This window comes from Canis lupus, chromosome 5 (assembly GCF_048164855.1).
Source record: "Canis lupus baileyi chromosome 5, mCanLup2.hap1, whole genome shotgun sequence".
Classification (NCBI taxonomy): domain Eukaryota; kingdom Metazoa; phylum Chordata; class Mammalia; order Carnivora; family Canidae; genus Canis; species Canis lupus.
In genome coordinates, this window is record NC_132842.1 from 82,163,988 (window position 1) to 82,183,876 (window position 19,889).

A 19,889-nucleotide genomic window follows, 5' to 3' on the forward strand; every position below is an offset into this window, starting at 1 on the left:
ACCTATAAAATCAACAGTTTAGAGATATAAGCAGTTAAATTATAACTCTACCAGTTTTTCTTTGAAGGATTTCTTGCCTCTAAGTTATAAGTGCCAGCCTGTCCCCTCCTGCCCTCTAGGTTTTCTGATTCAGATGCTAATGCGGTGTTCTGGGAAATGCCTTTCCAAGTTATTCTTTTCCTGAACTCTGAACTCTTGCTGTCAAGGTCAGTCACTTCACACACTACCATAATGACAGCTCTATCAAGCCAAAGGCTTGGTCAGCTTCCCAAGACCCAGTTTGGATTCTCTCAGCAAAAATTATGTCTCCTACTCCCTTTGCACACAACTCAAGGCTCCTGGCTGCCACAGAGAAGTAGTACCCACACAAGAGAAAACTGGGAGGTAGGATTGTTGGTCTGTCTGGTCTCACTTTGCCCTGGAGGCCAGTTCTGTGTGTGGGAAGGACTTAGGGTGCTGCCTATGGAGCTGGGAGGGAGTGCCTTTCTTTGGATCTACCCTGTGAAAATGTGAGTGCATGTGAAGTCTGAAAGCATCCAAAGGAAAGCCTTTTGATTGCCAGTTAAGAACCAATTTAGACCAAGCCCTCTTTAAAAAGCAGATTACATACCAGAACATTCTGGAATTCCAGGAGCAAAGTAAAGATTTTGTCCAGTACTTTTCTTCTGGATTTGTTGGCGAGTCCCATGGTTAAAAATTTCATGCTCATAGTTGTTTCTTTACCTCCAGTAAGCCCCTAATTCCTAGTCTTCAGTCTTTCTGTTTTCAGAATTGCATAGAACCATTAGCAGGTACCTATGTTGCTCTAAGTCTTAAAGTGATTTCCCTGAAGGCCAATAGGGAGAACGCTTTTTTTTCCCTATTCTTTATTTTGCAAACTCTTGAGTTCAGTGACCTATAGATGAGGTGACTGGAGAAGTGTTTGTATACTGAACAGGTAAGTGTTCTTTTCAACACCCTTGTGAGCAAAGTGTTTGTCAGGGAAAACCCATTTTGGACCCTTGTCCTCTATTAACCAAAATGAAGGGTTCCATATAGTCATGTACTGAGTATTCATAGAAAAAAACTCTTTATGGAGCACCTGGTGGCATAGTCAGTTGAGTGTCCAACTCTTGGTTTTCTCATGGGTGATGGGATCAAGGCCCAAGTGGGCTTTGCACTCAGCGGGGAGTTTATTTGATATTCTCTCCCTCTGCCCTCCCCATCCCCTGCTTGTGCACACATGCAGTCTTTCTCTCAAGTAAGTAAATCTTAAAAAAGGGAGGGAGGGAGGGAGAGGAAACTGTATATATCTGTGTTAATGTCATTTTGGAGCATTATCTAACAGGTTTTACTCAAGGATGGTTTACTCTACAACATGGTTCTCGAAGACTAGTCCCCAAACATGAACATCACCTGGAAGCTGGTTAGAAATTTAACTTCTGGGTCCCCACCCCATATCTACTAAATAGGAAAGGCAGATGTGAGGCCCAGTGATGTGCATTGTAACAAGTCCTCCATCTTCTTTAAAATAAGCTGGAATCTGGGCAGCCTGGGTGGCTCAGTGGTTTAGCGCCACCTTCGGCCCGGGACCTGATCCTGGAGACCCTGGATCAAGTCCCGCATTGGGCTCCCTGCATGGAGCCTGCTTCTCCCTCTGCCTGTGTCTGCCTCTCTCTCTGTTTCTCATGAATAAATAAATAAAATCTTAAAAAAAAAAAAAAAGCTAGAATCTGGGGCACCCCGGGTGGCTCAGCAGTTTAGTGCCACCTTCAGCCCAGGGCATGATCCTGAGGACCCGGGATCGAGTACCACATCGGGCTCCCTGCATGGAACCTGCTTCTCCCTCTGCCTGCGTCTCTGCCTCTCTCTCTGTGTCTCATAAATAAAATAAATAAAACCTTTAAAAAATAATAATAGGGGATCCCTGGGTGGCTCAGCGGTTTAGCGCCTGCCTTTGGCCCAGGGTGGGATCTGAGTCCCGGGTTCGAGTCCCATGTCAGGCTCCCAGCATGGAGCCTGCTTCTCTGTCTGTGTCTGTGCCTCTCTCTCATTCTGTGTCTATCATGAATGAATGAATGAATGAATGAATGAATAAATCTAAAAAAATAAGCTGGAATTTGAGAACTAACATTCTAGGGGGATGATGGCTGTTATTTATAACATCTTAATAAACCTATAATATTAATGAAGACTGATCATGGAAGAGATGTAGAAATAATCTGTTCAGTCACGCATAAAATTATAGGCATCCCTAATTAAAACCGGTGCTTGTTTTATCTTGCATCAAACATTCGAGCTGCTCTTCTAGCCCTTGGTTCTGTGTGAATAGAAACTACAGTTGTGGGAAAGTGGCAAAGAATTTGAAATTGCTTCACTGTTTTACCATCTTCTTTGCAAAAGTAAACAAAAAACTTGCCTTGTAATTCTGGCACTTTCACATGTGAAAGTCCCTGATTTCATAGGAACCTTGAGAAGCATCTGAACTAATAAAGCAATTTTAAGGAATGTTAGTTTTGTGTAGCGATGCCTGTTGTGATTATCCAGTTTCCCACAGCTGCCTTTTTGGGTTTTGTGCCTTGTTCAGAGATTTGCTCCATTGATCATATCTGCTGTGTGATTATGTTTGGGGAATAAAGCCTGTGAGGCTAACTGTTGGCTATGGGGGAATAGGCCCAAGGAATGTGGTTTGATATGGACACATTCAGTTCTATGGTGTTAATGAGAACCTGCATGGGAGCGACCCCCTTTCTTCCTCTACTTTTGTGATACAATGATATTTCACTCTGTCTAGAGGCTCAGTAGCCACATTATTTTGAAGTTAAGCCGAGAGATGTCCAAATGAATATAAATCCTTCATCTATCAATTTTCTTGAGGGAAGGGGATTTATTTCCTCATATGTCACCCTGGTGATGGGCCTCATAACTGGGGGCGGGGTCTCCTGTTGTTAAAGTACTTTATAATGTACCAGATTTCCAATAAACCATTCTCTAGTGTGGTAGGCAGGTGTGCGTTAATAAAAATTTATTAAACAAATTAATACTATTCTAGCTACTGTATGAGATGAATTGCATGCATGAATGTACAGTCCTTCAAAGTTTTGGACCTCACATTTTGTCTAGAGTTAGTTCATATTAAAAGTTATTTATCTAATGGTGTGGTCATGTTTTGGGGTTTGTTTTTGTTTTTTGTTATTTTAGAAAATTTTAAGTACCCTTGAAATAACTTGCTTTTCTTATGACTATAAAACAATAGATAAAGGTATGTAATTTAAATACAAGTTTTCTTGTTTTCGAAATTCTAGTACACACTTATTGTTTTGCTTTCCAGAACTCCGCTTGGCTAAAAGGACCATTTTTTCTTCAAGCTATGGAAATTAACAAAATTCATCAACCTTTGCAGTCTCTGACCTCATGATAAATTTGTGAAACTTGCATTAAGATCATTCGGAGGGGAGTTAAAGACTCTCTGCTTTAAACAAATTCAAAATATGAAGGCACCTGGATGGCTCAGTCGGTTTAGCCTCTGCCTTCAGCTCAGGTCATGATCTCAGGGTCCTGGAATTGAGCCCCAAGGTGGGCTTCCTGCTCAGTAGGGAGTCTCTTTCTCCCTCTCATTCTACTCCTCTCCCTCCCCTTAGCCCTTCTGCATCCTGCTCATGCTCTCTCTCTCAAATAAAATTCAGAAAAGAATGAAATATGTAGATTCTTAGAAATGAACAAATTAGAGACTTTTTACCGAGGCTTTACACTATTGATTCTTTTTTTTTTAATTTTATTTATTTATTCACGATAGACATAGAGGCAGAGATACAGGCAGAGGGAGAAGCAGGCTCCATGCCAGGAGCCTGACGCGGGACTCGATCCCAGGACTCCAGGATCGCGCCCTGGGCCAAAGGCAGGCGCCAAACCGCTGAGCCACCCAGGGATCCCTACACTATTGATTCTCAAAGTAACAAGAATTTAAAAGTATCAAATTTGCAACATATGCAAACATTATGTGCATAATTGGATCATAGAAAATTTGATGCACCAATATCTTTGACCTCTCCTTCCTAAACTAACTAGGGCTTATATGTTGAATTTTGTCCCCCCCCCCCCCATTTGTTTTTGCATGGTGATTCTTTCCCACTTTGCTTACAAACTTTGGTGGAGGAACACAGTTAATTTTAGCTTTATGAACCTACTTAGTTGTCAAAATATTTAAGATGCTGAAATTAAAGTATGTATTTGTAACATGAAACAGACCTTGGAAATGCCGGATGAGGGTTCTCCCACTCCTTGAAGTGGGAAGTAAAGGGAAGGATTTTGGCTTTCTAAAAGATCAGGATATTTGAGAAATCACTTTGGAAAGTCTTTACCTAAAATAATCCTTAAGGATTAATTTGTCATTGTCACTGGCCCCAGTTTACCTTTTCTTGTAGAGTCCAGAGAACAAGTAAAGGATCCCATATGAGACAGAGAGTGTGTGACCCAGAGCCTTGTGGAGAAAAAGAGGTCCTAAGAAAAACTTTCTGTTCAGTTTACTTACCTCTTTTGTATACTCTTTCTCCATGGCTTACCTAATTAATTAAGATTTAGGAAAGTGTTTTTTCAGCTTTGAAACACTCTGACCTTTTATAGTATCTGATTTGCTTGTGGCAACCACTCAGAAAGAATGTATCTGTATGCATGAAGAGCAGTTTAATATAATGGCTAAGGGGCAGCCCAGGTGGCGCAGCGGTTTAGCACTGCCTGCAGCCCAGGGCGTAATCTTGGAGACCCTGGATCGAGTCCCACGTCGGGCTCCTTGCATGGAGCCTGCTTCTCCCTCTGCCTGTGTCTTTGCCTCTCTCTCTCTAGCTGTGTCTCTATGAATAAATAAAATCTTTAAAAATAATAATAATATAATGGCTAAGAAAGAGAATGAGTTTTAAATCTAGACTAAAATTAGAATCCTAATTCCACCACTTACTAGTTCTGTGACCTTGAGTAAATTATTTAAATGAGCCATGCCTCAGTATTCTCTGTAAAATGGGAATAAAACTAGGAGGGTGTTTTTAGGGAAGGATTAAGTCAGCTTTTGCATGCAAAGTACTTAGATATGCCTAGCATATGATAAATATTATCAATATTAGTCACGATCATTAGTAGTAGCAGTAGTTAATAGTAATTATTGCAATTTCTCTCTCTTTAAAAAAAAAAAAAAAATTCTCTTAAAAATCAAGTTACCCAGGGCTCCTGGGTGGCCCAGTTGAGTACCTGACTCTTAGTTTCAGCTCGGGTCATGATCTCAAGGTCATAAGATCGAGCCCTGAGTGGGGCTCTGCACTGAGCAGGAGTCTGCTTAAGATACTTCCCCGCCTACCTATCCCTCCCTGTCTGCTTGTCCCCCCACCTACACTACCTACACATATACCACCACCACCACCCTGTACACGCACACACGTGCTCTCTCTCTCAAATAAATAAATAAATAAAATCTTCAAAAAAATCTAATCACCCGTCCTTTCCTACCACCTTCCCCATACCCCCTAAACATAGGCTCACAGTCAGTTGCCGCTTTCAGTTTTCACCTAATAAGGAATGGATATTGATTGTTCTAAAACAAATAAAGAGCCACATAATTTTTAATTGCCACATAGTATTTTTTACATGAATATTCTTTAGTCTACTTTAAGACTTCAAATGAGCATCTTTTTATTTATTTCTTTTTTCATTTTGCCCAGCAATCATTTCTAAGGATTAATCCTTAGAAATGGAATTACTCCTCCCCTTGCTTGTGCTTTCTTTCTCTCTCAAATAAATAAATAAAATCTTTAAAAAAAATGAAATTACTGATTGAAAGTATATGCAGGGCAGCCCAGGTGGCTCAGTGGTTTGGCACTGCCTTCAGCTCAGGGTGTGATCCTGAAGACCCTGAATCAAGTCCCATGTTGGGCTCCCTGCATGGAGCCTGCCTCTCCCTCTGCCTGTGTCTCTCTCTGCCTCTCTCTGTGTCTCTCATGAATAAATCTTTAAAAAAAAAAAAGAAAAGGGGGATCCCTGGGTGGCGCAGCAGTTTGGCGCCTGCCTTTGGCCCAGGGCGCGATCCTGGAGACCCGGGATCGAATCCCACGTCAGGCTCCCGGTGCATGGAGCCTGCTTCTCCCTCTGCCTATGTCTCTGCCTCTCTCTCTCTCTGTGTGACTATCATAAATAAATAAAAATTTAAAAAAAAAATTAAAAAAAAGAAAAGAAAGAAAGTATATGCACTTAACTTTTTTTTTTTTTTTTGAGATTTATTTATTTGAGAGAGTAAGCTTGAGAGTGTGGGGGAAGGGTCAGAGGGAGAGAGAGAAAGGATCTTAAGCAGGCTTCACTCTCAGTACCGTGTCGAGGCACATAGGACTGAACTCACCACCCTGAAATCATGACCTGAACTGAAATCAAGAGCTGGCCATTTAACCCACTGAGCCACCTAGACGCTCTGCACTTAAAATTTTTTAATATAAATTTGATACAAATGGCCAATTAAAAATTGTTTCCATGATTTTTTAAAAATTTAATTAATTTAATTTTCTAAAGTAAGTTCTAGACTGGGGATCCCTGGGTGGCTCAGCGGTTTAGCACCTGACTTTGGCCCAGGGTGTGATCCTGGAGTTCCAGGATCAAGTCCCACAATCAGACTCCCTGCATGGGAGCCTGCTTCTCCCTCTGCCTGTGTCTCTCTGCCCCCGCCCCCCGTCTCTCATCAATAAATAAATATTTAAATAAATAAACAAACAAGCCAGCTAGCTCTTGGCCCAACATGGGGTTTTGAATGCAACGACCCCGAGGTCAGGAGTTGCATGCTCCTCTGACTGAGCCAGCCAGGTGCCCCTGATTCCATGTTTTGCTGTTTCAGGGACTCTTAGCCGCTACTTCATTTTATTTTTTAAGTTTTTATTTAAATTCCAATTAGTTAACATACAGTGTAATACTAGTTTCAGGAGTCTGTTCCTTGGTTGTCTCTACCTCCCCTGTCCCTGTTCATTTATTTCTTAAATTCCACATATGAGTGAAATATGGTATTTGTCTTTCTCTGACTGACTTCTCTCGGTCAGCATAATGCTCTCTAGCTCCATCCACGTCATTGTAAATGGTGCTGCTTCATTTTACACCCTTGATTTTATTTTATTTTATTTTTTCACTCTTGATTTTAAAAGCCAGAATTGCCATTATTTCAAATCCCAATCCAAATTTTAGCCTGGAAGGTTTTTAAGTAACAACTGCTGAATCTGTAACATGTTTTATTTGTTTTTTTCCAACTTTTTCATAGTATTTAGGAGTTCCAAGGTAATAGCAAGAACTTGAAGCATTGTTTGGTATTTTGCAAATTAAATCATTTTGGGGTAATACTAGCATTTTAACTACACCATTATATATTAGGTTTTCTAACCAGTTGGTCTAGGAAGCTTTCTTCTGGAAAGGCAAAAGTTTTAACTAGAAATCATAAGACTCTGAGGACAGCAGCCCCCTTAGTCATGATTCCAGTAGGGTATGAGGGTAGTGAGAGCAAAGCTCATGAAATACTTCAGTCAGTATTCTCTCAGTGCTGCTGAGTGACTGGAGAATCATTCCTAGAGAAGACTCATTTCTGTGATCAGATCCTGTTTGGATTGATGTCTATTCTGTTAGGAAAGTGTTCAAAATATGTTGCTGATGCTACAGAGTACTCTTAGATGCTTACTCCATATTCTGATGATTGTTACCTTCTCAGTAGATCATGGTAAGTTACTCTTCATTTGGATCCCAAGGAAGACAGCCTCTTGCTCTACTTTTTCAGCCTTGAGACTTTGTCATCAATACCATTAAAGCAGTTTAAGCAGGGCTTTTCAAACCATATTCCCCAAATCCTTTGCTGAAGGGGAAGGCCCAGCTCCTCACCTGAATGGGAGCACCTCAGCTGCTATCAGCTTAATATACTGTTGAGATTCCTTCTGCTTAACTTTTTTTTTTTTAATGGATCCTTCAGTGTTAACAAAACTTTTCTCCTTGAATATTACAGTATTTACTGACCCCTAGGTATTGAGGAAAATCTCTTTGGTCTTAAGCAAACTAAAGGTAGCATGTAGAGTAAGAGATTAGGAGAAATAGTGATTGTTATTTAAAAGACAGAAAAGGCTCTGAAAAATCATGCTTCTATGTGACGTTTCTTATTCCTAGGGTTTTCTAGCATAAACCAAATTTCTGTTGTTTCAAAAATTGGTCACTATAGCTCAGAAGTCCAGCCTCGAGGGCCTTGGTAGCCACTGGTATAAAGCCTGTAGCTCCATTGGAATGCCTTCACATTGAGCCTGAAATTCTGCCCCCGTTTGTGCTCCTGAGGCCCACAGCTAGAGGTCTAGAGGTCACCATGCTAACATGTGACTCAGCACAAAGAACTCCACACTGCCTCTGTTTTAACCAAGTTTGCTGACAGCAGCTGTTTTTACATTGCATCCAGGTACTAGCCTGTATATGTACTCCCTAGATTCCTTATATGCTCTCCTGTATGGGGTCTAGTCAGCTTATTAAAGGGATGGTCAGAGACACCTGGGTGGCTCAGCGGTTTCGCACCTGCCTCCAGCCCAGGGCGTGATCCTGGGGTCCTGGGATCGAGTCCCACATCAGACTCCTTGCAGGGAGCCTGCTCTGCCTCTGCCTATGTCTCTGACACTCTCTGTGTGTCTCTCATGAATAAATGAATAAAGTCTTTTTTATAAAGAAAGAGAGAGAGAAAAGAAAGATGGTCAAGAGAGTCAACATTTATTGAGCATCTATTTGCTGTGTGCCAGGCAGTGTGCTATGTGCTTCAGGTGTATTATTTAATAATCAGAACAGCCTTATGAGATAGGTACTCCCATCTCTAATGTCAGGGAAGCAAAATAAGTAACTTTCCTCCAACTCCGGTCTCTCTGTTCTGATTATAAGATGTATACATGGAAAGTCATTGATACTATAAGAGTGATATATGGCAACAGATGGCAGCTACACTTGTGAACTTAGCATAGTATATAAACTTGTAGAATTCCCATGTTGTACACCTGAAACTAATATAACATTGTGCGTCAACTGTCCTAAAAAAAAAAGATGTATAGGGACACCTGGGTGGCTCAGTGGTTAAACGCCTGCCTTCGGCTCATGGCGTGATCCAGAGTCCTGGGATCGAGTCCTGCATCAGGCTCCCTGCATGGAGCCTGCTTCTCTCTCTGCCTATGTCTCTGCCTCTCTCTGTGTATCTCATGAATAAATAAATAAAACTAAAAAAAAAAAAAAAGTATAAATTGGTGATGGTTTTCTGTCAGACCTGCAGACCAGTTTTGTTCTCTCCCTTTTCCTTATGTTTCATAGTGTTGGTTCCCCTTTTGTGGCTCTTTCAGAGGAAGGTGATCCATAGACAACCTACCTGTGGCTTATAAGACCCTGATTCCTAACCATGATGTTGTTGACCTTTCCTAGGGTCCTATCCTTCCCCTAAAGCTGGAGCAACTCTGGTCGTGTACAAGGACCTGCTGGTGCTGTTTGGTGGCTGGACACGACCAAGCCCATATCCCCTACACCAACCAGAGAGATTCTTTGATGAAATACACACTTACTCACCCTCTAAAAACTGGTAAGCCACAAAGATAAGATCCTTTCAGTCCGGATTAAAAGATTTCAAATGAATGGACGGACACCTTCTCTTTTTTGTGTCCAGGAATCTCTTTGAGAATTTGGTAAAAGCTCTGGACTCTTCCAGGAAAAAAATTTACATACACCCAGGTTTGCCGACAGTTTCAGAGAATTGACAGGACCCGCCTTAAAACCTAAAGCTAAGGGGAGCCTGGCTGGCTCAGTCAGTGGAGCATGTGACTCTTGATCTCTAGGTTATGAGTTCAAGCCCCATGTTAAGTATAGAACTTAAATTTTAAAAAGTTTTTTTAAAGGGTTAAAAGAAAACTAGAAAACTGAAATATGCCAGTTGGAAAACAGGAGGCTCTTCAGTTTTGGCTGCTAATTCCCAGGTGTGCTGTGGATCCATTGTTCCCTGCTATGTCTCCAGGACTGATTCCTGACTCTTTTTTCTTTTTCCTTGTAATGGATTACTTAGTACAGGGCTCTTGGCAGCTGTAGCTGATCCAGACTGTAGAAAAGTGGAAGGTGGTGCTCCTTTAGCACACTAGGCTGAAGCGGCCAAGGAGCCATGATGGCTTCCCTGGTCATCTCTCCACCCCACCTCTAAGCCATACACACAGAGAACTTGAAGGTGAGCATAGCTTTAGCAGGTTTGTAGGAAAGGCATAAATACCTTCTGCCATCTTCCATTTGTTATCCTAACAGTATCTCTACTAAAGGTGATAGGGTTGTCATTTTAAAGTGGGCACCTACCTACTGTTTCCACTTTAAACACATAAGACCATCACAGGTGATGCTGACTTCCTGGCTTCCTCCTTTCTTTTTCTATTAGGTGGAACTGCATTGTGACAACCCATGGGCCACCTCCCATGGCTGGCCATTCCTCCTGTGTGATAGATGATAAAATGATTGTCTTTGGTGGCTCCTTAGGATCCCGGCAAATGTAAGTATATTTGGTTTGCTGCCTATCAACCTGAAGGTAAATACTCCTGGGAATAACAGGTCAGAAGCGTGAACTAGTCAGGTCAGTATTCCTCAACATGGTTCTCATTAATCCAACCAATCATTGCTTCCCAGCAATCACAGAGCAATAGGTTGAAAAACTTCCTCCATAAAATCAGAGCTGTGTAAAATCTTTTTTTTTTTTTTTTTTTTTTGCTGTGTTGTTCATTCGGCAGGATCAAATTCTGATGCAGCCTCTACCTTGTCTGTTTCTAGCTGTGCCTACAAAAGGCTACCTTTTAAGAAGCACAGAGTGTTTTTACTTGCTCTGTTTATGACCCAGCCCATGTCCTTTTGGGCTTTAGAGAAGACAGGTAGATTGACAGGATTGGTTGAAAATGGTTCATTCTCCAAATGAGAGGGGATAGGGGAGTGGGTAGGAGCAAGAAAACTGTCAGGTCTGACGCACTTCTGTGAGGTTGTTCTCCCTACCCACTGTCCTCACTATCTCTGGCCACAACTGGCCAGCCCAGGCCAGAGTCAAGAGCCAGAGCCACCCATCTGAATCACTCTTCATCTGAGTTGGTGGTAGCTGCATTAATGGTCATGAGAGGAAAGGTGATGAGCCGTCAGCAGTAAAAGCATTCCAGACCCAACTCTGTTCTCTGTTAGACAAGAGAGTCCCATCTTCCAATCCAGAACAGTTGTGGAGAGTCTGTGAGCCCCCCAACCCCAACCAGATGAGAAAGTTTAAGGCTTTATGGTATTAGCATTCTTATTCCTGCATCCCTCTTTATGAGTTAATGACCTTAGCGAGGTGACAATAAAATAGACTGCTTTCCAGTAGTGTGTGCTTGCCATACTGGTCCCTTGGGGTTTGGAGATGCCAGTCTGTCCTTGATAAAACTGCAGATCTCAGTAGCTATGGTGAAATTACTTTTTGTAGCCAGAATCAATAAATCTTTATCTCCTGGGCAATGATAGAGCTACCTTTTGCATCAGTTTTTTTCTTCCTTGTGGTTTTTGCTTTTGAAAGACTATATCTTGACCAGTAGCTATTTCCTGCTATCACCAGTTCATTCTTACTTTAGGTACTAGTATATGGGTGCAGACATGACTCAAAAGAGGCCTATGGGTCAGTGGGAATAGCAAAGGTTTGAAGGTCTTGAGATGGGTTCCAGGGAAAGAAGGGGAAGAAAAATATAGTTTAAGATTCTATGATCATGGCAGTTTGCTAGGCATCTTTATAACTGTAACTTCAGAGGCACCTGGCTGGCTTAGTCTGTAGAGCATGCAACTCTTGGATCCTCAGGGTCATGAGTTCAATCCTCACGTCCAGCATTGAGCCTACTTAATAATTTAAAAAATAAAATATGAATGTAACTTCATTTATATCAGCTCTGTGATTCCTGGGAGCTCCCAACTCCTTCAACGTTATGCCCTTATCTTATAGGAGCAACGATGTCTGGGTCCTTGACCTTGAGCAGTGGGCGTGGTCCAAGCCGAACATCTCTGGCCCCAGTCCTCATCCTCGAGGTGGCCAATCTCAGGTGCTCAGGAATTAAAATAACTATTCAGCAAACTCTGTAGCATCTTCCAGTTAGGATGGGAAAGGGAGGAGGGAGTCAGGTAAGCTGCCAACATGCATAAGCCAAAGAGACTTTGTTGTTCTTTTTTACTGGTATTTATTTTTCAACCTCTAATGGGTTGTATTTATTTTTAGTGGCTTTGTATTACACCTCTCCCCAAAGCATTTACTTTGCTGTTTCATTTCTCAAGAGAACCTGCATTTTATGTACACTCGTGTTAATGTTTGATCAACAAGGAATATATACATTCAGGTGAATCATCAGTAATTTGTTTACAAGGATGGGAATTGACTTGGTTTGGGAGAATGGAGAGCTTATGGTGACTAGAATACTTTCATTTGGGATCTGGGTAGGCTATTTTCATATACCACTGATGCATAGGAGGTCAGATGCTTCTGTCTTTGTAGATTTATTTTAAATGTCTTCCTCTTCCTAGATTGTCATAGATGATGCAACTATCTTAATCCTTGGAGGATGTGGCGGTCCCAATGCTGTGAGTATTGCTGGTGCCGCATTCCAAGGCAGATGCTGCTAGGGGTTCATACTTGCTCCCTGTCTCACCTTGTAAGCATAACATTCTTTTTATTGAAAGAATCTTTTTCACTTCAGGTATATAACCATGGTATTTTCTGGCCAAACTCTGCTTTTTTTTTCTCTCTTTCTTTCTTCCTTCCTTCCTTCCTTCCTTCCTTCCTTCCTTCCTTCCTTCCTTCCTCCCTCCCTCCCTCCCTCCCTCCCTCCCTCCCTCCCTTCCCTTCCCTTCCCTTCCCTTCCCTTCCCTTCCCTTCCCTTCCCTTCCCTTCCCCCTTCCCTTCCCCCTTCCCTTCCCCCTTCCCTTCCCCCTTCCCTTCCCCCTTCCCTTCCCCCTTCCCTTCCCCCTTCCCTTCCCCCTTCCCTTCCCCCTTCCCTTCCCTTCCCTTTTTTCTTTCTTTCTTTTCTTTTTTTTTTTTGTAGGGTGAGAAGTGCTTTTTACTCCTAGACATTCATCTCTTGAATACTCATATTTATGTCTATGTCCTTCCTACTCCCATTTCCTCTTTAGGCAATAAGGTTTGTGGCTATCATTTTTTCAAGGAGGGGTAGGACAGAAAAACAAACTGATAACTGCCAGAGTTTATTGGAATTTAAGAATGCAGATTCAGAGAGTTACAGATATATATTATCTACCCTCTCCCCCAACACACACACACACACACACACACACACACACACACAATTCAAAACCACTTAAAAGTGATTCATGGATTACAAGCACAATTCCGCGTTCCAGGCCAGTGGTAGTGTATGAATGAATGAAGGATGAGTGACCACAAATGTTGCCCTTCTTTCTGAAGAGCCCGCACACTCTCTAGACCAGAGAGCACAGCTTTGAAATTCCTACTGTGTGTGTGTGTGTTGTGTAATGTACTACACCTAAGTCCTATTGTTGGTGCTTCTCTTCTAGCTCTTCAAGGATGCTTGGTTGTTGCACATGCACTCAGGCCCCTGGGCCTGGCAGCCACTCAAGGTAGAAAATGAAGACCATGGGGCCCCAGAACTATGGTGCCACCCAGCTTGCCGGGTAAGCAGGGCACTGACAGGCCAGCCAGAGAAGGGTCCTAACTGTGAAACCAAAGGGGCTTGTCAGATTTCCAAGCAAATTAGTATGGAAATAATGAACACCTTGATGTCATAAAAGAAACGGCCATTAACCATTGCTCTTTAGGCACTGCTTCTATATGAACCTCTAGATGGGAAACCTGTGTGAGCCACACTGATCCTTTTTTTTTTTTTAAGTTTATTTTAAAGATTTGTTTATTTATTTGAGAGAGAGCACATGCATGTATGAGCATGAATTGTGGGGGGAAGGGGTAAAAGGAGAAGCAGACTCCCTGCTGAGCAGGGAACCCGATGCAGTGCTTGATCCCAGGACCCCAGGATCATGACCTGAATTGAAGGCAGATGCTTAGATGACTAAGCCACCCAGGCGCCCCAAGTTTATTTATTTATGTAATCTTTATGATGAATGTGGGGCTTGAACTCCTGACCCCGAGATCAAGTCACACGCTCCACTGACTGAGCCAGCCAGGCGCCCCCTTTAAGTGCCAGCTTTAAGCATCTCTTTGTGACCTTTCTTCAGGGTCCCCAAACAAGAACTAATTCCTCCCTCCCCCCCACTCCTATTCTGCAGATATGCTTCTGATGATAGCACTTGTCATGCTTCAGCCATAGATTGTTCCCATGCCTGTGTCCCCCAGCTAGCCTAGAATAATGTAGCCACATTATCTTCATCTCTGTATCTCTGGTACCTATAAAATGCCTGGCCTGCCCAGGTACTCATAATAAAATGTTTGATACTTAAATGAATGATCAGAACTGAACAGGTGTTTTGTCTTTCAGGTGGGGCAGTGTGTGGTGGTCTTCAGCCAGGCACCTAGTGGGAGAGCCCCACTCAGCCCCAGTTTGAACTCCCGCCCCTCACCTATCAGCGCCACCCCTCCAGCCCTGGTTCCTGAAACCCGAGAGTACCGCTCTCAGTCTCCAGTAAGGAGTATGGATGAAGCTCCTTGTGTTAATGGCCGCTGGGGAACACTGAGGCCCAGAGCCCAAAGGCAGACCCCCTCAAGTTCCCGGGAAGGGAGCCTTTCCCCAGCCAGAGGAGATGGCTCTCCCATCCTCAATGGTGGCAATTTGTCTCCAGGAACAGCAGCTATAGGTGGCTCTTCCTTGGACAGCCCTGTGCAAGCCGTATCTCCTAGCACTCCATCTACCACTGAAGGATATGACCTCAAAATGGGACTTTCTTTGGCCTCCCGGCGAGGGTCACTACCAGATCAGAAAGATTTGAGGTTAGGATCAATAGATCTGAATTGGGATCTGAAACCCACTTCGAGTAGCAATCATATGGATGGTGTGGACAACAGGACAGTTGGGGGAAGCATGAGACACCCTCCTGAACAGACGAATGGTGTGCACACCCCACCACACGTGGCCAGTGCCCTTGCAGGAGCTGTCTCCCCAGGTGCCCTGCGTCGGAGCCTAGAAGCCATCAAAGCAATGTCATCCAAAGGCCCCTCAGCCTCCGCAGCACTAAGCCCTCCTCTGGGGTCTTCCCCAGGCTCTCCTGGGAGCCAGAACCTGAGCAGTGGAGAAACAGTGCCCGTTCCCCGTCCCGGGCCTGCCCAAGGAGATGGACATTCCTTACCTCCCATTGCCCGCCGCCTGGGCCACCACCCTCCACAGTCCCTAAATGTTGGCAAACCTTTGTACCAGAGTATGAACTGCAAGCCCATGCAGATGTATGTGCTAGACATTAAAGACACCAAGGAGAAGGGGCGGGTCAAATGGAAAGTATTTAATAGCAGTTCTGTGGTTGGACCTCCTGAAACCAGCCTGCATACAGTGGTCCAAGGCAGGGGTGAACTCATCATATTCGGAGGACTCATGGACAAGAAACAGAATGTGAAGTACTATCCAAAAACAAACGCCTTGTACTTTGTGCGAGCAAAGAGATAATGTGTTCTAAACCCCCTTCCCTTTCTGTGGCTTTTAATTTTCCAGCGTGCAAGCATTTGGACTGAGAATTGGGAAAACAAAGGACAGAATTACTACCATAAACCAAAACCCCAATTCCCAACCTCACTCACTCCAGGCTGGGATCAAATCTCCATTAAGAAAAAAAATTATATATAAATATATAAATATATATTATATAGCCAACTCTGTTTACAAAGAGGGAGAGGTCTCTGTCCTGGTTCAGATAAATTTGTTGCTGTGTTTTAGCAGAGGCTGTGCTGCCTTTTTCTACTTTGCTGGTAACTAGACCAAGAATTTAGGGAACAAACTAATGTCAGAACTTACCTAAAGCAACTGAAGAGCCCCCATAAATCTTTATGTGGCCTTCTTGGAGTGAGAGTAAGAAAGCGTGTGTAAGGTGCCCACGTGGAGGCTTTCGATCCACGAGCTCCAGGAAGTTGGTAGGGTGAAAGGACCCTGTAGAGAACTGTTCCTCCCTTCCTTTTAAAACCAGAGAGGACCTGTGCAAACTTTTTTTTGTGGTCATTCCCTCTGCCAGGCCCCGTTCTGCCCTTGTGACTGAGGAAAGTTGCCCAACCAGGAATTCTGTTCCACGTTTGTGTGCTGGGATCACCATGAGACAGTGTTTATGCAGAGATGCCTGTCTACCTGGTGTCCACTGGTCTTTAGCATGCTCCCTCTGTGTCTCAGAAAACATATTGGTGTCTGATTTTGGAATTTTCTGACAATCGTATTTGATTGCAATTTGCCAAAAACCGCATTTGTTCACTTAAAACTTGATCCGCAGAAGCTGCTTTTTCCCTTTTTTTTTTTTTTTTTTTTTTAAAAAGCCCTATCAGCTTTCTCACTTTCTTTTACAAAGCTAAGGTGCCCGGGGAAATCTCCTAGAGATATTTCTGGGACCCTTTCTCTGGTATCACTTAGGGGCCTAGTAGAGAATTCCAAGATGCTAGTATCATGAGAAATCCATTAAGCGGCAGAAAATACTGGTTTTTCCTTGTGGGCTTCTTTTTACTTCCAAAGCACATTGGGCATACCCATCCATATTTATACAATGAGGAAATTGATCCTGGAAGGGAAACCCAGTAATAGCTCCTTCTAGAAGTGATTTCTGCCCCTGTTGTGACATGTGTTTTTCTGTCAGGCTATTGACTAGTGATTGGGTTGAGTGTCCTGTGCTTACCCTCTTTGATGCAAGACTGACCTTGGGAGCAGTGTCTCCTTTGTGACAGTCTCGTTCACATGTGCCCCAAATAAGGGTTGGGTTTTTATGTTATGCCATTTCTGAGATACGGTGCAACAAACTAGAGCATTTCTTTGCTAGATATAAGAAGTTACAAATTATCAGTCTCTAAACCATGGCCTGGATGTAAGAGATTAGTTAAGTCAAATGGCACCATTTAAATGTGGATTTTTGGTGATTTCTCATTAGTGGCAAGAAGATTTTTACTTTGCCCTTAGGATTTGAATTTCAAAACATTGCATTTCCCATCTTTCACGCCCCCCTTTTTCTTGTTAGCATTTCCCAAGCGCAAGACTGCTACAGCTGGCCCTGGGTCCTGGCTTTAGGCCAGCACTTAGCAGTCTGTCTGATAAAGTGTGTTTTCTCCTATTACATCATGTTGAATTCTTTCCCCTAGCCATTAGCTTTTACAATGTGGTCTTGGTGGGAAAGCCCCCCTGGTGCCAAGCCCAGGGAAGGGCCAGCTCATAGGGAGAGGTCTGTGTTCCAGAAACTGTTCCATGTGCTCCCTTAGATGACAAAACTACCATGTGCCTATTTACTGTGGTGTCCACCTACTCCTGGCTCAGCACTCGGCTTGCTAGACACCTTGCTCTGGGGCTGTTGCTGGTCGTCCTCTGGCAAAGACTGTTAGATCATGTGGGGTCCTTATTCACAAGAGAAAGCTAGCCTGTAAGATTAGGTATTACATTTTTGCTATTGCTGAACATTGTTTATGACATTGCGTTTGTGCATGGACAGCATCCCCAAACTCCGTTCCTATTTAAATATAAAGTATTTGGAAGCCTGAAAGTTCAGAATCTCAACTTTGTGACCATTCCCTTTGTCCTGTGGCCTCCCTAAGCCAGCTGTTAGCTTGTGGATTCCCTCTATTTTCCCCAAACACAGGCAGAGGTGATGATGGCCTCCAGTATTACCCAGACCACTCAGAACCAGACTGTTTACAGCTCCTTAAGAAAAATCTGCCTGGTGGTGTTGGTCTTGATGGTCCTGGGCACTGTGGGCAGATACCTTAGGAGAGCGACTCCACACATTCAAGGTAGTTATGTTCTCAGGCCCTAATGAAGCCACACGTGTAGGGGAACTTTAGGTGTCCCGCCTGCAGAGAGCATTTCCAGAGCACCATGGATGCTTCAAGTCAGGTCAGGTTAACCACAACTCTGTTTTTGACATGATGCCAATTTTGTCTTAATTCACTGAGAAAAATGAGACCATTTCTTTAGCCTTCAGGAGCACCTAAATTAGCAAATATCTGTCAGTATTTAAGTATTTAAAATACATTTTGTTTCTACTTGAAGCTTTAACCCCTTCCATTCCTGCAAGTGTGCCTTTGAGAGCCCCATGTCATATGACTTCACCGGCCGCCTCATTGACCTCATGTGACAGTCTTGGTGTCTTCCTTCTCTCTTGGACAGAGCTTCCATTTTCTCACTTTACAGGCTGGACAGCAGAGAGGGTTCTGTATTTTCGTTCATATTTCTACTCTTGTAAACATGGGTGGTGGGCTGCACAAATATCCTTTCACCCCCCCACACACACACAATTATGTATTTTAACAGCAAGAATTAGGTGTTGATACAAGCTTAAATTTAGTTGTAATACTGGGCATCCTCTCCTCCCAGCCCTCTGCGGATTGATCTGATTTTAATGTTTGAGTTTTACATCAAGAGCTAAAACCACGAACTATCCCAGGAACTGTGTTGGAACTCTAAAATAAAGAAAAGACGAAGAGGACAACAAAAGAAAACCAACTTGACAAGTCTTGACTTTGGAGAACAGAAAGCCACCAGCTGATGGAGAACAGAGGGATACTTCCTTTAACTTTATCATTCTGGGTTTCCTTCTGCTTTGCTTCTTTGCTTCCCCTTAAAAGTGATGTTCCTGTGGGTTTGTCTGTCTGTCCTTGTCCTTGTGGTGATCCTGGCATGGTGATGTGCTCTGCTTTGCGTTGTCTGTGCTTTCTTACCAGCGCATAAGTCAGTGGGGAGGACCTGAACACACCCTGGGGCAAGGAAGCCGAACTTGGAGGCCTGCGTCCCATGCAGCCTCCCCACCAACTGCAGAAGGCATGTTCTGCATGGTCACCAGTAAGTGGCTCCCTCTCACTGTGTTTATTGTCATAGGAGAGCAACCCTTATCTTGGCTCCACCCTTGCTCTCTTTCCTCGCTCTGCTCCCTTCCCACCAACCAGGGTTCATGTCAGCGCACACCCATCGTGCCCTGGCAAAGCTGGTGCTGTGAGTGATGTTTCCCATAACTCAGGGGTCCCAGGTGGCTTACCCTGAGATGGTCATTTTAGGCACATAACAGTGTAGGAATGAAAAGTGGACTTCATTGATATTTAAATCTGTCAATTTCATTTTTTGTTAAGGTTTTCCCTGATGACTTTTTAGCAATTTAACAAATAAAACGAAATGGACAGAATTGTCTTAACTGTTTTATTAGTAGAAAAGAAGAAAGAACCATAATGGGGAGCAGTTGAGGTTGGAGATTGAAGTTGGAAGCAAAGTAGTTGGAAAACTTGCCCTCCTCCTTTAGGGGGGTTGTGTTTTGGGGTAGAGGTAGGGAGTTGCCCTTCCCTGGGGATAGTGTCATTTAATTAAAAAACAACTCCCCGTCATGCTTAAAGGACTTGGCATTTCAGAGCCTAAGGTACTGCCCTTTGGTGAAGACCCCAGAGAGGTGATGAGCTTGGAGCAGGACCCCAGGGGCCAGGACAACCACCACATCATCGCTGGCTTCCTAAGCAAAGAGGAGGACACAAGGCCCCAGGATCTTGAATTAGCATAGCAAATGGCGGTTAGAAACATAGGCCTGAAACCTTAGAAACTTGTATTCTAATCCTGCCTTCCCCTACTTACTGCTTAACCTCGAATACAAGTTTCGTAGTCTGTAGATACAGTTGTTTCTATCTTAAAAGGATCACGAGGGTTAATTAAAGTTGTATATGAAAGCACTAGCACCCTGCCTGGCACAGGGTAAGTGCTCAGTAGGGGGTGGCTATTATTTATAATGAACCCTGG

The 19,889-nt window shown here is 43.3% G+C and overlaps 1 protein-coding gene across 6 annotated transcripts in view; it reads left to right on the forward strand.

Moving 5' to 3' along the window:
- Positions 1 to 19,290, forward strand: part of FBXO42 (F-box protein 42) — a 103,003-nt gene extending 83,713 nt beyond the window's left edge. For all 6 annotated transcript variants that reach the window (XM_072828161.1, XM_072828155.1, XM_072828159.1 and 3 more), the window contains 6 exons: positions 9,421 to 9,574; positions 10,409 to 10,519; positions 11,972 to 12,068; positions 12,544 to 12,600; positions 13,552 to 13,668; positions 14,487 to 19,290. In XM_072828161.1, the coding sequence (XP_072684262.1) occupies positions 9,421 to 9,574; positions 10,409 to 10,519; positions 11,972 to 12,068; positions 12,544 to 12,600; positions 13,552 to 13,668; positions 14,487 to 15,602 (1,652 nt within the window). In that variant the 3' untranslated portion in view covers positions 15,603 to 19,290. The remainder of the gene's footprint in view (positions 1 to 9,420; positions 9,575 to 10,408; positions 10,520 to 11,971; positions 12,069 to 12,543; positions 12,601 to 13,551; positions 13,669 to 14,486) is intronic.
- The last annotated feature ends 599 nt before the right edge of the window (positions 19,291 to 19,889 follow it).